Raw genomic sequence first — 15,375 nt, 5'->3', positions numbered from 1 at the left:
ATGGCTACAGCACCTTTAAATCTATTTTGTTCTGAAAATTATTGTGAAGTCCCAGTCATGATTTCCTCTGTATTGGAAATAACGCATTGGCACAGATTGCAAACCTATTAACTCGCTTCAAGGAAATTGGCATAAGGGATAGTAACTGTGTAGGGAAATGCGGCAGCTCGGTCAATTTATGAGGATTATTATTATAATTATTATCATCCTGTGTGATTGGAAATCCAGTACAAATACATGCTTGTGACATTTCTGCAGATCGTTTGAGGCTGGCGAATGGAGGCAGCCCTTGTGCCGGGAGAGTGGAGGTTTACCACGATGAAAAATGGGGAACCGTGGATGACCGTAGTTGGGATAAGTTGGACGCAGCTGTGGTGTGTAAGGAGCTGGACTGTGGAACCGCGCTGTCAGCAACAGTGTTAGCTCACTTTGGGGCAGGCTCTGGTCCAATTGTGACATATAATGTTAAGTGCAGAGGGAACGAGTCTGCTCTGAGAGATTGCGAGTCAATGCCCTGGGGTGACTATTCACAGTCCGGGTTCTATCACGCCTATGAAGCCGGCGTCATCTGTTCAGGTAAATAATTCAGTGTATGTTCATTTTTTTCAGTCCTCATATTTTTGTAAACCACAGTTCTAGAAACTCTGATAAAGACAAAGATGGTTTTCCACATAATGTCAGTTTATTGTTATGAATGTAGGGCTTAAGATGAATCTGTCCATTGATCACCATTATTTAACGTTTTCATCAACAACTCTAACTCGAAAACCTTCCATTTTCACTTCAAGTTTCAAATGACATTAGATCATGAACTTTCTCGCATCAAAACTTGAAAGGATCAGCTTGGTTGCTTTCTATGTCTCCAACCTGCCCCACCCTACTCTCCTTCATCCCCATTTTTATCCTTCCTCTCTTCTCTCAAGGACTCTGCTTCCGCATTAACTCTGCAAAAGACATCCATGGCCACTCCCTGATTATTACATGGGGCCTCACTTTCTCGAACCTGTGATAATTGACAATGCCATCACAGACCATGATTTTATCTCCCTAAGCTTCTCTACCCCTCACACCGCAGCTCAATCCACTGGTATCTCGTACTGGCTCTCGAAACACATCTAACTCCACACCCTTTCTGGTGCCTTATATTCATCTTCACCCTTGTGCTTTGAGCCTCATATCGTGATGATCTGTCCTCCTCTGTGACTTTCATTCACAAGTATCTCTGTCATAATTGACTCCCTTGCCCTTTACAGATCCTGCACATCTCCCACTCATGTACAAATGTACACAAACCACCTCGCTCCTTCAAATCAAACAAAAAGTCTATGACCAGATTTGGCTGAACTGCACCAATGCCACCACTCCGTTCTTGCCTCAGCTTCATAGTCCTCCGAATCCAAGAGCAGATGTGTTGAAAAATAGTATGTGTTGTTTCCTGGTGGCCTTGCCAATAATCATTTCACTTTTCCCTTCTTTCACTTGTTTGCTGATTGTGGAGTCCTGTAGCTCAGTGGTTAGAGCACTCGCTTTGCAAGCGAGAGACATGAGTTCAATTCCAGGCAGGGCGAAACTTTGGGCAAGTTTCCTTACTCCACACGCCTAATAATAATCCCTCCAAAACCAAAAACAATAATGTTTTGGTCATTTTCAATCTACGACTGTTTGTGGGACATTGCTGTGCGCAATTGGCTGCCGCGTTCGCCCACAAATATACAGTCAATTCACTTTACAATGTGTTCTGTGAAGCGCTTTGGGACGCCCTCCTGACGTGAAAAGCGCTATATCAAATGCAAGGATTATTATTATTATTATTATTGTTGTGGTGATGGATATGGAAATCATTACTAAAATCTGGAGTTGAAGCAAGCCTGATGCAAACGGGAAGAAGAAAGCAAAACAGGAGTTTCACAGTATGGTCAAAGTGGGAAGGAAACTCGTGGGCTATGCAATCTCAGCAAAGAGTAGTTTGAATGTCATGTTTCCTTGCTGCAGCACAATCTATAGTCCCAATTTGCGAATTGTAAAAAGGTGTTCCTAGCTCGACAAGCAGCGGTAAAGCTTGCTAGTCAGCGATATCCATTTCAAGCTATTGGGTTTCAGATGGATAGACCGCAACTGTACCTCAACTCAATTCTGGGATCTCCAAACCTCGGTTCTTGCCAACTTCTGACTAATACTTTCAGGAATTATATAAGCATGGAGAGAGTCTGCATTCTATTTCAACAACTTATGTCTGAGATTTCCCCATGTATGTGTGATGTGTGAAAATGTCCGTTTGGTTTTTGGATTGTCTTTAGCCTGACATTGAGTTTCTGGATGTGTCAGACACCAGGCTGAACAAAAATAAATGAAGGTGGAATTAAACAATGTTCTGAATATATTCATATGAAAGATTAAACGGTAAGTGCAGGAACATGGAACAAAAGTAATTGCTGCATCAGAATCACAGTAAGACTCTGCATGGTTTCCCTATGCTCTGTCACGTTCTATGGCTTTGTTTAATTTCGCTTTCAAGGAATTTCAAGGTTCAAACAAATTTAGTGCCAGACAATAGTATATTTTATTGTTTTAAGCAGGTTCGATTTGAAAAGAATGATACATTACATTATCATCTTACTGCCTCTTCAGGTCGTTAATGGATGATAAATCTATCAGAAATACAGAAAGATACTTTCAAGTAAAAACAGTTCCCTCAAACCAAATCATTTGGGTTAATTTATTTCCCTTTGATATGTAGAATTTGCTAGCCAGTAAAATAACCGACATAAGATGCATTGTGTTTCAACCTCAAGATAAGTAACTTGAATTCACATAGCTCCCTCTAGGTGGAGTAGCAATTCATAACTCTTAAAGGTTGGAGAACTTGACATTGACGGGGACAGGCTGGAGGTGATCAAATACAAGCTACCTTGTGTACATGGTGACATTTCATTATAGATTGTTCTGGTTGTTTTTGTTGTTGCATCGTACGCTTTGTGTGGACGCACAGAGGGAAAGAAAGAAGGGCTGAGGTTGAGGGGACTATACAAAGGTACATAAAAGACCACGCTTCAAGTTAGTTGGGTGAGGGATGGGCAGAATTACGGAATGAACAGTTTACTTTGAGCAGTCGAACAAACGTGATGTGTGAAATGGTCTGCTTTGGCCATTGCTGTAAATTTCTGTTGATGTACTGGCCCGTGTCCACCTGTGGTTGTTTGTGATTATGTAAAACTTATACAGTCTTATCATTGACTCTTGGACTAACGATAATAATCTGTAGAATTTGAGTTTATTTCACTAAACATTCATCACCGAAATTGAACTTTCAATCTGACCATGAGCAATAACGTTGAGCAGTGGAAGGAGCACTGACCGGTCTTTATGCGTGGCTCTGCCAAAAATAGTATTGTGGGGAATGAGATAATAATAATAATAATAATAATAATCCTTGCATTTGATATAGCGCTTTTCACGTCAGGAGGACGTCCCAAAGCGCTTCACAGAATAGACTGTAAAGTGAATTGACTGTATATTTGTGGGCGAACGCGGCAGCCAATTGCGCACAGCAATGTCCCACAAACAGTCGTAGATTGAAAATGACCAATTTATTATTGTTTTTTGTTTTGGAGGGATTATTATTAGGCGTGTGGATTGAATAGGTCAAAGGGCGTCATTAACCGAACTAAGCTTCCAAAGTATCTAACTGGCGATAGCTTTCCCGTTTCAGGCCCACAAGTCGATATTCAAGCAAAGCAACTATGTGAGTAGCACGTGTTTCTTTTAAGTTATTCGGTACGAAGCGTAACATGCATAAAGCACAATTAAATCAAAACGTTGCCGCCAACAAACTTCGAACAACCATCACTCCAGCCTACGCCCGACCTCCAGACATAATATTCATTAAGTATACTGTATATGCAATTTTCTGCTGCTTTTAAAGTTCCCAGGCTCCATTGACTTCCAGTTGCAGAATGGATCGTTTTTCTCGATCGTGACGCTCGCGTACCTGTCACATCATGCATCAAATCTCCTCCAGCTATGCTGCTTCCATCCCACTCCTCTACCCGTCCCATCCCTCCACTTGCTTCGGCCAAAAAAACTACTTGCATTCGTAAATCGCCCCTCATTCAGGATAGCGTCCCAGATCACGTATGACAGCATAACACCAACAACGGGTAAAATGTATACTTAAGTGGAAGATCTGCCGATGTGATCTAAAAGAGGAGTCAAGGACGAGTATTTGTTGAAGAGCGTCCCTGAGTTTCAGTGCAAGGTCTGCACTTTTAATTGCTCAGAATCACTACCGCGAGTTTAGCAAGTACAAGATGATGTTCCTGTTGCTGTGATGATCTATCCCATAACTTTAATAAATCTCAAGTAGTGTGTTTGCTCGACTAATTTTTGGCCTTCACTATATTGAGTAGAGAGAGATTTATTTCCTCTGATTGTTTGAAACTTAAACCCACATTTGTGGGAACTCTGAAGGCGATTCACGTCTTCCGTCTAAGCATGACAATTGGAACATACATTGACTGGCTGTCTTATTGAGAAAGGAGTGCAAATGGAAAATAAATTGATCTGCGCCGCGACCATCCCTTCCCCTCCCTATGTAATTCCTCTTTGCATTTACACGCTTCTCCACCCTCTTTCCATCATGCCACTCACTCCTCGATTACGGTTCACACTCACCTTTCGTCTTGTATCTATTATGTAATCATATCACATAATTATAAAATCGGAATAGCGTTGTCCCGCATCCCGGTAAACCTATGAATGTCAATTGACATGTGAGAATACATGGCTACAGCACCTTTAAATCTATTTTGTTCTGAAAATTATTGTGAAGTCCCAGTCATGATTTCCTCTGTATTGGATATAACGCATTGGCACAGATTGCAAACCTATTAACTCGCTTCAAGGAAATTGGCATAAGGGATAGTAACTGTGTAGGGAAATGCGGCAGCTCGGTCAATTTATGAGGATTATTATTATAATTATTATCATCCTGTGTGATTGGAAATCCAGTACAAATACATGCTTGTGACATTTCTGCAGATCGTTTGAGGCTGGCGAATGGAGGCAGCCCTTGTGCCGGGAGAGTGGAGGTTTACCACGATGAAAAATGGGGAACCGTGGATGACCGTAGTTGGGATAAGTTGGACGCAGCTGTGGTGTGTAAGGAGCTGGACTGTGGAACCGCGCTGTCAGCAACAGTGTTAGCTCACTTTGGGGCAGGCTCTGGTCCAATTGTGACATATAATGTTAAGTGCAGAGGGCACGAGTCTGCTCTGAGAGATTGCCAGTCAATGCCCTGGGGTGACTATTCACAGTCCGGGTTCTATCACGCCTATGAAGCCGGCGTCATCTGTTCAGGTAAATAATTCAGTGTATGTTCATTTTTTTCAGTCCTCATATTTTTGTAAACCACAGTTTAAGAAACTCTGATAAAGACAAAGATTGTTTTCCACATAATGTCGGTTTATTGTTATTAAATCACTATTTTAGGGAGTCACGCTGTCCCTTACCACCGACCTCTGTCGCCGCTCAGTGTTAATTTTCTTTATTCTCCCTGTCTCTGCACAGGATATGATTCAATCCTTGAATCAGTCTGGTTTTCATACATGCATTAAATACATTGAAAGCGCAATGTTTTCTTGCGGTATAGCTCAGTGGTTCATCCAGGACAATCCCTCAAGAGCTATTAGACTTCACCCCGAAGAGAAAGGCCATTTATCAAGAATCATGTTTCAATTTCAAGTCTCCATCTGTCCAAGCGACAATCGACTGCCTTGTTGACCAGTCACGATGAGCATTAATTTTCTCAAATCAGTATTACGACATTGAGACCTTCATTTTTGTTTCCTACAAATATCTCTTCAACTCTGGATCGACGCATCCGCTTCTTTAGCCGTAACATACAGACTTGAGTCTCCTTTCCCCTATCTTATATATTTCTTGCCTTATCCAGCTTCACAATCAAGTTGAAAATGTAATCTGCTTCCTCTTACACAGACTCGATGTCTCCAGTTTCAGAGCAGAATGTCCCAGCTGAACACTCCGCAAATCATTTCCATCCACAGGACTTGTTTTCCTGCCACAATCTCTAGGACTCTTAGACTCTATGCTTCATAAGGGGCGCGATATAAATGCAAGTTATTGTTGTTGTTTTATTGCTGTTATATATAACCTTGAACATATCCCTGAGGATGTTTAATTTTATATAATTGGCAGGAGAGAACCCCCCCAGACTGGTGAATGGAAGCAGCCGTTGTGCGGGCCGAGTAGAGTTGGACACCAGGGTCGCTTGGCGGACATTTTGTGGAAATGACATTAGCAAGGAGATTGGAGGAGATATTTGTAAACTTTTGGGATGTGGATTCGCTGTGTCAGTATCCGGAGATGCTCACTTTGGAGAAGGATCGGGGACAGTTATTGGTCGGCCTTACTGCGGTCACGAGCGAGACAGTGGCATATACTGTTCAGGTACAGTGTTTACTAAAGTTTCAACATACGTTGTATCAGAATATGTATAGTATTATAAAAGATTGTGCTCTAATATTTGATTCTTAGATAACTTTTTATACAAAATGCCAATGGTGAAATTCGGGAAGGGCGATAGAATCAACACGTGTCACTGTGTGAAGAAAACAATTCGTAGGTCAGCGAACCTGATCGCGTCGTTTTGACGCTCCTTACATTCTCAGACACCACCCTATTACACAAAAATGTAATGTAACCGCACCCCGCACCCCCCCCCCCCCCCCCCCCGGAGAGACAGCAAGAACTGTCATTCCCCTCCTCATTCTCGCAGGCTCCCCTTTACACAGCAAGTACCGTCACTCCTCACCCTCTGTGTCCCTCATTGCACAGCAGGTGTTGTCATTCCTCACTCTCGCAGATGCCCTTCATACGGAACGTACTGTCATTCCCATCTTCACACTGTCAGATGCGCAATGCACAGCAAGTACTGTTAAATATGTTTGGGACCTAACATAATCGTATACTGTGTTGTTTTGAAGCTACACAAAACACTTGGAGGTAAATATGTATTATCCCCGAGTCACTTGGCATGAATCTGCATGTAGATTCCTGACGCTACGTTTCCGATCACTGTTTTAGTTTTCATGTTTGCTTTCCGTAACTTACCATTCTGTCAATCGTTAATTGCTAACCGAGGTTGTTTTTATTGTTAATAATTCACATTACGTTAATTCTTGCACGCCAGATCATCAATCAATAACATTATTCGGTGGAAACAGTAGCTGTTCTGGAAGAGTTGAGTTGCAGCGTGATTATAAATCAGGAACCATCTGCGATTTTGATTGGGATTTACAGGACGCCGATGTGCTCTGCAGGCAACTGGATTGTGGACTCGCTTTATCAACTGGTCCTGGAGGACAGTTGGGGGAAGAAACGGGTCTTATCTGGAAAACTACATTCAACTGTGTTGGGAACGAGTCCCGAATGTGGGACTGTCCTTTGTCATTCTGGGACAAGTTCAGCTGCACACATGATCATGACGTTACTGTTGTATGTTCGGGTGAGTGAAAAGTAATAATACTTGTTTTGACACAGCGCCTTACCACGTCGCTGAAACGTCTCAAAGTGCTTCAAATAATATACTGTAAAGTGCTGTTACTGTGCATTTTATCGGCAAAATATTCAATAATTACAAAATAGTTGAGACACTGTCTTTCAAACTAAACTCAACCTTTTGTAAAAAAATATGTTGTCTGTTTTAGCCAATTTGACCTGATAAATGAGTAATATTTGTGATGAATTTTTCCTCAGGTATCACAGATGTAAACAATCTCAATCACCAAAATTGAGAGCAAACCAAATCCCTGGCTTCCTTGAACTTCCAATTTGAACCACCTATCTTTGAATCTGTCAAAATATATTAATTTTTACATTAAACGAGAGCATAGCAGCATTTCCTCCTGAGACACGGCGATTACTCCTTACTACCACATGGTGGCCCTCTCCTGATCAGGAACACCCTCTAGTTTTAGAATGTGACGATAACGCTCTTCTGCTATAATTGCAATCATGTTTTCCAATATTCCCAAAAGTTAACGGTTCCTGCCCTCAAACTATATTTGGTGCATTGTATTGGATTACTGGGCTGGTGTGCTATTGAGGTAACATGGGTTACCTCAATAATATGGCAGTCTGCGAAAAGTTCTTTATTTGCTGCATTAATATAGAGCTTTCTATGTCATTATGTCAGCTATATTGTCACTTTGGAATTGTCCGTTTGTAATCAGGTAAAGCTATGATTATCTTGCCTTCAGCTCTTACACGTTTTGATAAAGAATTTTGGATTGAAATCGTTGCAGGTAAAGATTGGCATTTACGGTTAGAGAACGGAGGGAGCCGCTGTGATGGGCGAGTGGAAATTTATCATGACGGCACCTGGGGCAGATTGCTGGATGATTCCTGGAACATATCAGATGCCGCTGTCATCTGCCGACAGCAGAACTGTGGCTCTGTTATTTCAATCTACAACTCTTCCCAGTACGGGGAAGGCACTGGACCTGTGTGGATCAATAATGTTCAGTGTACCGGAACCGAGACACACATCTGGAAATGCCCGCATTCCACAGTGGCTTCACCCTCCAGGAGCAGCCGGGATGTGGGAGTTCTTTGTTCAGGTGAGTGTATTTTAATGATAAATAGATTCAATATTTGTCAATTTTAATATCAATTTCCTTCCTATCGGTGAGCGTCTGCTCCGCCATCAAAGTAGAAAGTTCCAAATCATTGAATTATTCCACATGTGGTGTTGTGAATGTGCTGTGGCAGGAGAATGACAGTGAATAAACAATGAAGGTTCACAAACACTCAATACATTTACTAACCATTAATATTTGGATGCTGTACATAGTTTTTACCCAATGGATACCTAACATTTTATTTTTAATTGAAACAGATCACAGACAGCTTAGGTTGCTAGATGGTGGCAGTTCCTGCTCTGGAACAGTGGAGATTTACCACAGTGGAAACTGGAAGAGAGTGCAGGATTAGTTGTGGGATTTATATGACGCGAATGTGGTTTGCAGACAGCTGGGCTGTGGTCCTGCCATAACAGCCTATAGCTACTCGGTGTACAGAGAAGCTGAACGGTCCCCATGGCTGAAGGATGTTCAGTGTCAAGGAAATGAATTAAATATTTTGAATTGCAAACCATCCACGCTAAACCACTCAACTGGGAATAAGAGTAATGTTGGAGTGCAGTGTTCAAGTGAGTGAACGATTATTAATAATTGAAATTTCAGTATTGGGTTTTAACTAGTAGCCGGGTTGTTACTTGATTTTCTGGCGACTTTTCGGGGTGGTGGAATAAAAGTCGCTTTAATAAATACATAGACAATATAATGTTAATTTAATCACTCAATCCATGATTATTTGCAGTTCCCTTTGTGCGTGATTGGCTGCTGCATTTAGTCCAAAAAGCACACAGTGAATTCACTTTACATTATATGCACTGAAGCACTTGGAAACATCTCAAATACCCGAGAAGGTGTTAAATAAAATGCAATGATTATTATGATTGTTTAATTTTATCTTGCATTTGAGTATCTTCCTCTTCTAAAGTTATAATTGACCAAAGGAAATTGGGCAGCCGGTTGAATATTTATTGTATCATTAAACACTCAGCTCATCTCTTCTACATTGAGTTGGTCATTATATTAAGCTGCGTAAACTGATGCATGTTATACATTCAATTACATTGTGTTTATATTCGGCAGAGGATATCTCAATCAGACTGATGGACGGTGGGAGTTCGTGCGCTGGGAGAGTGGAGATTTACTACAAGGGAACCTGGGGCACTGTGTGTGATGACTCCTGGGGATCACTTGAGGCGGAAGTTGCTTGTAAACAGCTGGGATGTGGATCTGCAGTTAATACAACGGCTGCTGCCCCCTGTGGGCGAGCTTCAGGTCAAGTTTGGTTGGATGAGGTCAGATGCACAGGAAATGAATCAGCTCTGTGGGAATGTGCTACGTCTCCATGGGGTCAGCACGACTGTCATCATAAAGAAGATGTGAGCATTGTGTGTACAGGTAAGAGATTTCACATTTTGTGTTTCACCATCACTATCTACTAATGGGTTGTCAGCCTGGCTATTTTATTGGAAATCTCACCGTTCAGCCACAAGCCAGTTGGGTTCAAACCCCACATGGAGTAATCACGATAAAGGCTGATCATTTAATACCGGAGGATATGCTGCCTAGACCGTCGCTGTCTGTTCTGGTGTGAATAAAGATCCTAAGAGCGCTGCTAGCAACGGCAAGGGAGTGTATCCTTGGTTTTTGGCCAAAAACCCTCCTGATCAAATATGGTGCTTTGATTTCAAGCTGGTTCTGGGACATTGCTTGTTGAAAGTGACCAAAGGCAGAAACCCATGTAAAAAGTATATTGACTTTGATGCATTCGAGCAATTTCAATCACGTCTTTTTTGTGATCGTTTATGAGCATTATTATCAATTAATTCTCTTTCAAACATCCAGCATAATATTATAAATTACACCAACATGTTGTCCAGGATCAAAAATAAATTGAATGCAACAAACGCTGCTACGCACGAAATTATAAAATATAGAATATGCAACAACTCCTGCATTCATATAGCGCAATCGAGAAGCGCAGCATACTGGAAGGCTTCAACGTGGCGGAGTCTGACAAGGTGGAGATCACCTGAGGTGAAATATATCGAAAATTTAATTTTAAACCATCAATTTACCTCCACAGGGCACAGGATGCTGCGGCTGGTGAATGGGCAACATTCCTGTGAGGGGAGAGTGGAAGTGTTTTACAATGAGACTTGGGGCACAGTCTGCTCGGACGTCATGGGAATGGAATTGATGGGACTCGAGGCTGCTGAGGTAATCTGCAAACAATTAAATTGTGGCCGAGCGCTTGATGTTGATTATGATGGTACATTTGGCAAAGGATCTGGACCTATTTGGCTGGATGACATCATGTGTAATTCCAATGAGTACTTCTTGTGGCAGTGTCTCTCACCACCTTGGGGTGAACACAACTGTGATCATTCGGAAGATGTGGGTGTAGTTTGCTCAGGTAACAACATGTTCTCAGAATTATGGAAACAATTTGTATTGGGTTTATATGTGAAGCATTTCACTTATAAATGTGTGTTTAATGCAGAGAACGCTGCGAAAAAAACAGATAGTTCAAAACAGTGCCTGTGAGGTCATCTGATCAGCAGCATCGATTAGCAGGTACTGAAAGAAAAATAAGTGAATTAAAAAGTACTTATATTTGTTAGTAAACCATTCAAATCACGAGGATTTGTCAATGTGCATCAAATTATGTACTTTAAGTGCATCTGGAGCATATTATTATTAACAATAATCCTTGCATTTGGCAATGCCCTTTTCTGGTCTTCGAGACGTGTCCAACCACTTAACAAAATATACTGCAAAAAGAATGGACTCATATTTGTGGGCAAAACACGGCAGCTAGTTGCTCACAATAATGTCTCAGAAACAGAATGAGCGACCAAATTTTCATTTTTATAATTTTTTGAAGGATTATATATAGGACTTTTAATCTTATTCTACGAGTAATGCTTTAAAGGTTAATATTTTTGATATTACTATGGAGCAATGCGTATTTTATTGTGTGAGTAATTAACATTTGTGATATAAATACTCACTATTCAGGACAGGAGTTGCGGTTGGTTGGAGGAAGCAGCATTTGCTCTGGGAGAGTTGAGATATTGAGCAATAACACGTGGGGGACGGTGTGTGACGATTCCTGGGATATCCGAGAGGCCAGTGTTGTGTGCAGACAGCTTGACTGCGGCCCCGCCGTGCGGGCTGTGGGACAGGCGGGGTTTGGACAAGGCGCTGGTCAGATATGGCTGGACGAGCTTCACTGTAGAGGAAGTGAATCCTTTCTGTGGGATTGTGTCATTTCATCTGTGGGTCAAAGCGACTGCGTTCATAAAGAAGATGCTGGTGTGGTTTGCACCGGTAGGGATCTGATTTATCAATACTTTGTTATTTTCTTGACACATGCGAATTAATTCTGGCATCACTTCAAGGCAAAATAGAAATATTAATGGATTAATGGTGCATGTGATGTTTTACAGGACGTAAACCTACGAGACCGGCAATCCCTGCCACATCTTTTGGTAAACAATAAAACTTATTTTCTTCTTCATAATATATTGCATAACTTCCACTGATATTACCATTATGTATTGCTATATATTCGTAAAAAATGAAATGAATGTACAGCCAGTATGTTTGTAAACTGACCTATCAAAAGTCATTTAAAAAAAAATACAGGCTGCTTATCTTTAGGAAAGGAGATCAATATATACAAGGTTACATTTGTATACAATTATTAAGATGATTCAGGCATTCATTTAACTACACTTTGCCACATGTCATACACTGTGTAAAACTTGGCCTTAGATAACTTTCAGTATAGTATGAAGTATTTTTCATTATCATTTCGAAAGTGTGACTTCCAAATGTTTTCCCAAAGAAATAACAAACGATATGTATTGATTTGCAAAGCCCAGTTGATCAGCATCCCTTTTGTGGCCTGCATCGTACTTGGAATCCTCTTAGCATTGGTACTGTTTGCACTGATTGCACAGATGGACAGCAATTCTTCAGAAAGAGGTGAGCGTGAAATCTGGTATCAGGACGCGGCCTGGAATTTTGCTTTCATCAATTCAGATAAAACTAACGTGTGTCCTATTTATACATGTTTCTCTTTTGTTCACTTAATCCCATTGGCTGTTGTTGCTGTCTCGATTACATTGCGTGTGTTCACATATATCTGCAAAGATGAACAAATTGAAACTAAAAACATACACACTCAAATGCACAGCTCATAAACAAACACAAATGCATAAATACACACAGACACACATGCGCCCAAATATAAGCTAAGCACACGAACATATTTTTCATGCAGGAACATACATACAATCGCATAGGTAGCTAAATAAACACAAACAGTTACATACATAACGCATCACTGCGACGCAAGTATATAAACACTCCAACACACAGAGCTAACTAGGCATGTGCAGGTACCTGTATAGGCACATGAATAGAAAGACACAGACACATAGACAGATTAAAAAATACATATAATATCAACACACTGATGAAAAAGGCAATGAAATATTGATTTAATTTCATATATTAAAACGCAAGTTACATGGTCCAGATACGTACACGTCAATTTCAAACGTCATTGTGCGATTTCAAGTTAATATTTTAATTTCTGTACATGTTAACTTCGAACAGAGGAGAAGTGTTCATCTGCTCGTTCGTATCAAGCAAGTTATGAAGAAATTGATGAGCTGCCAATAAGAAGAGGACAATTTGATCCTGGCTCCTCTGGTATTTACTTTACAATCAAGTTTATTGTACCCGAATCAATGTACAAGCAAGCATCAGCATTAATAACCTATTTGATGGTAAATGTATTGATTGAAATGCCGTGTGGATAGGTTTTCAAGTTTTTATTCAAAGAACTGAAAAAGCCACATCTTGTAGCATTGTATCAATGTACCTGGTAAATACAACAACAACAACAAGACTACATTTATGGAGCGCCTTTCACTTCCGGAGGACGTCCCAAGGCGCTGAGATCCCAAGGCTGATGAAGATTAAACTTACTCAATACCTAAATCTGCTCGGTCTTTCAATTTTCAAATATTATAAACGATGAGTTCTGCAGTGAACAATTGAACCTAGTTATGTTAGGTAATTCAGTATAGAGTAAAACAACTATTAGATATTGGGATTCATTAATTCACCAAAAGGAATCCTACAGAATCTAATATAAGCGATGCTGATTGTCTGTCTCTAGCCTGTAGTCCAGCGAATATCTAAAATAGTACCATCTTGTCAAATGTGCAATGTGTAGCCTGAACAGAGGCAGTATTCAAAAATCATATTAGTTATGTTTATCAACTTTTGACCAACATCATCATTTTGAGCTGCTGACAATATTTTCCTTGATGAAAAATGATCGACGATTTTCGAAACAAATATTCTAATTTTTGGTATCTACCTTTATTTTTAAATAGGAGTAGAATTAGACTCTAACAACCTCTGTAACTGGACCGTAATGACATTATTTCCCAGTTTCAGGATCCAATGATTCTACCAGGGAACCGGAGTACTACACTGGGGAATGTGCCAATGGATCCGATCTAGAACAAGGAAACAGTGAAGTGTTTCTTTCCAATGACGATGGTGAGTGTTATGAAATAATTATTGTATTTGATTCAGCCTCTGACCATTTTGACGGGATGTTTCATAGCACTTCACATAGGTTTACAGTGATTTATATTGATTGTGTACCTGTTAATGAACTGGAAAGGCAATTTGTGCGCAAAATATGCAGAGTAATGAAGTAAAGAAAACAGCTGATCAGGGGGATTGTGGGCCAGCCCTCCGGAATAAGCCTTATTTCCCTGGTAAGTTTTGCAATATTTAAATTCAATTTGAATTTAAATTTAAATTCCAGCTAAACAGCAAACGGACCACAATATAATACATTCCCCGAGCACTGCAGTGTAAGCCAGAGTGTGATCGGATATTTCCCGTTTGGATTACACTCAGAAGCTTGTAACCTAGAGGCTGAAGAAATCCCAATTTATCCATGCTTGACTATAAAGCAAGATTTAATCTTCAGATAACATATCCAAAAATAAATTCAGTTCTTTTACAGTATTTCAGGCATAAAATACAGTGAGCACTACTGGATCCAATTTTGGGTGGATATGGCTAGATAATTGGGGAATACAAATTTAAAGGGCTGTGGGGAGAGCGCGGAAGAGTTGAAGTAATTTGCGTAACTCTTTCAAGAGATGGAATGAATGGCCTCCTTCTGTGCTGTAAATTTTACGATATCTGCCTCCTTTTCCTACCTGAATGTTTGAGTGTGTAAGAATGGTTCCCTGTTAGCAGGTCATCTTCAGGAAGATGATGACGCTGAGAGCGGAACCTTCCAGGTGCCGGAACGTGGCCTCCTCCTGCTCACTGACACACCCTGATTTTCCCGCACTGACCAGCCACAATGTCCAGGAAATCTCGCTCTGTCCAGGTAAGAGCGTAAATGTCATGTCTTAACGTATTGCGGCAGATATTTAACCAGCAACACATCTGGGAGGCTAAATTATGATCAAAGTCACAATTATAATCAATCTTCCATTCGATACAGCAATTTCATGGCATCAAGTCAACAAGAATTACAATTGTGTGGTGCCTTTCAAGTTGGGACGTCTCGGATACGCTTTACTATGCAGTAACTGTATAAAGTATAGGCCAGTTGGTCCGTGTTTGCACTAAGGGTTTGGTAATAGGGCAGCTGGTAATATTTGCCAATGCT

General features: G+C 40.7%; 1 protein-coding gene across 1 annotated transcript in view; it reads left to right on the top strand.

Annotated features, from left to right (window-relative positions):
• LOC103189877 (deleted in malignant brain tumors 1 protein-like) overlaps positions 1 to 15,375 on the top strand; it is a 54,424-nt gene that overhangs the window by 38,139 nt on the left and 910 nt on the right. Inside the window, exons 2-13 of the mRNA XM_042345291.1 lie at positions 259 to 576; positions 1,254 to 1,421; positions 5,038 to 5,355; positions 6,553 to 6,636; positions 7,208 to 7,522; positions 8,322 to 8,636; positions 9,735 to 10,049; positions 10,738 to 11,067; positions 11,673 to 11,984; positions 12,537 to 12,644; positions 14,133 to 14,237; positions 14,955 to 15,008. Coding sequence (XP_042201225.1) covers positions 259 to 576; positions 1,254 to 1,421; positions 5,038 to 5,355; positions 6,553 to 6,636; positions 7,208 to 7,522; positions 8,322 to 8,636; positions 9,735 to 10,049; positions 10,738 to 11,067; positions 11,673 to 11,984; positions 12,537 to 12,644; positions 14,133 to 14,237; positions 14,955 to 15,008 — 2,742 coding nt within the window. The remainder of the gene's footprint in view (positions 1 to 258; positions 577 to 1,253; positions 1,422 to 5,037; positions 5,356 to 6,552; positions 6,637 to 7,207; positions 7,523 to 8,321; positions 8,637 to 9,734; positions 10,050 to 10,737; positions 11,068 to 11,672; positions 11,985 to 12,536; positions 12,645 to 14,132; positions 14,238 to 14,954; positions 15,009 to 15,375) is intronic.

Source organism: Callorhinchus milii, unplaced genomic scaffold, assembly GCF_018977255.1.
Source record: "Callorhinchus milii isolate IMCB2004 unplaced genomic scaffold, IMCB_Cmil_1.0 Scaffold38, whole genome shotgun sequence".
In the NCBI taxonomy this organism is placed as follows: domain Eukaryota; kingdom Metazoa; phylum Chordata; class Chondrichthyes; order Chimaeriformes; family Callorhinchidae; genus Callorhinchus; species Callorhinchus milii.
Note: the sequence above shows the minus strand (reverse complement) of the source record. Positions and strands in the feature narration are given on the sequence as shown.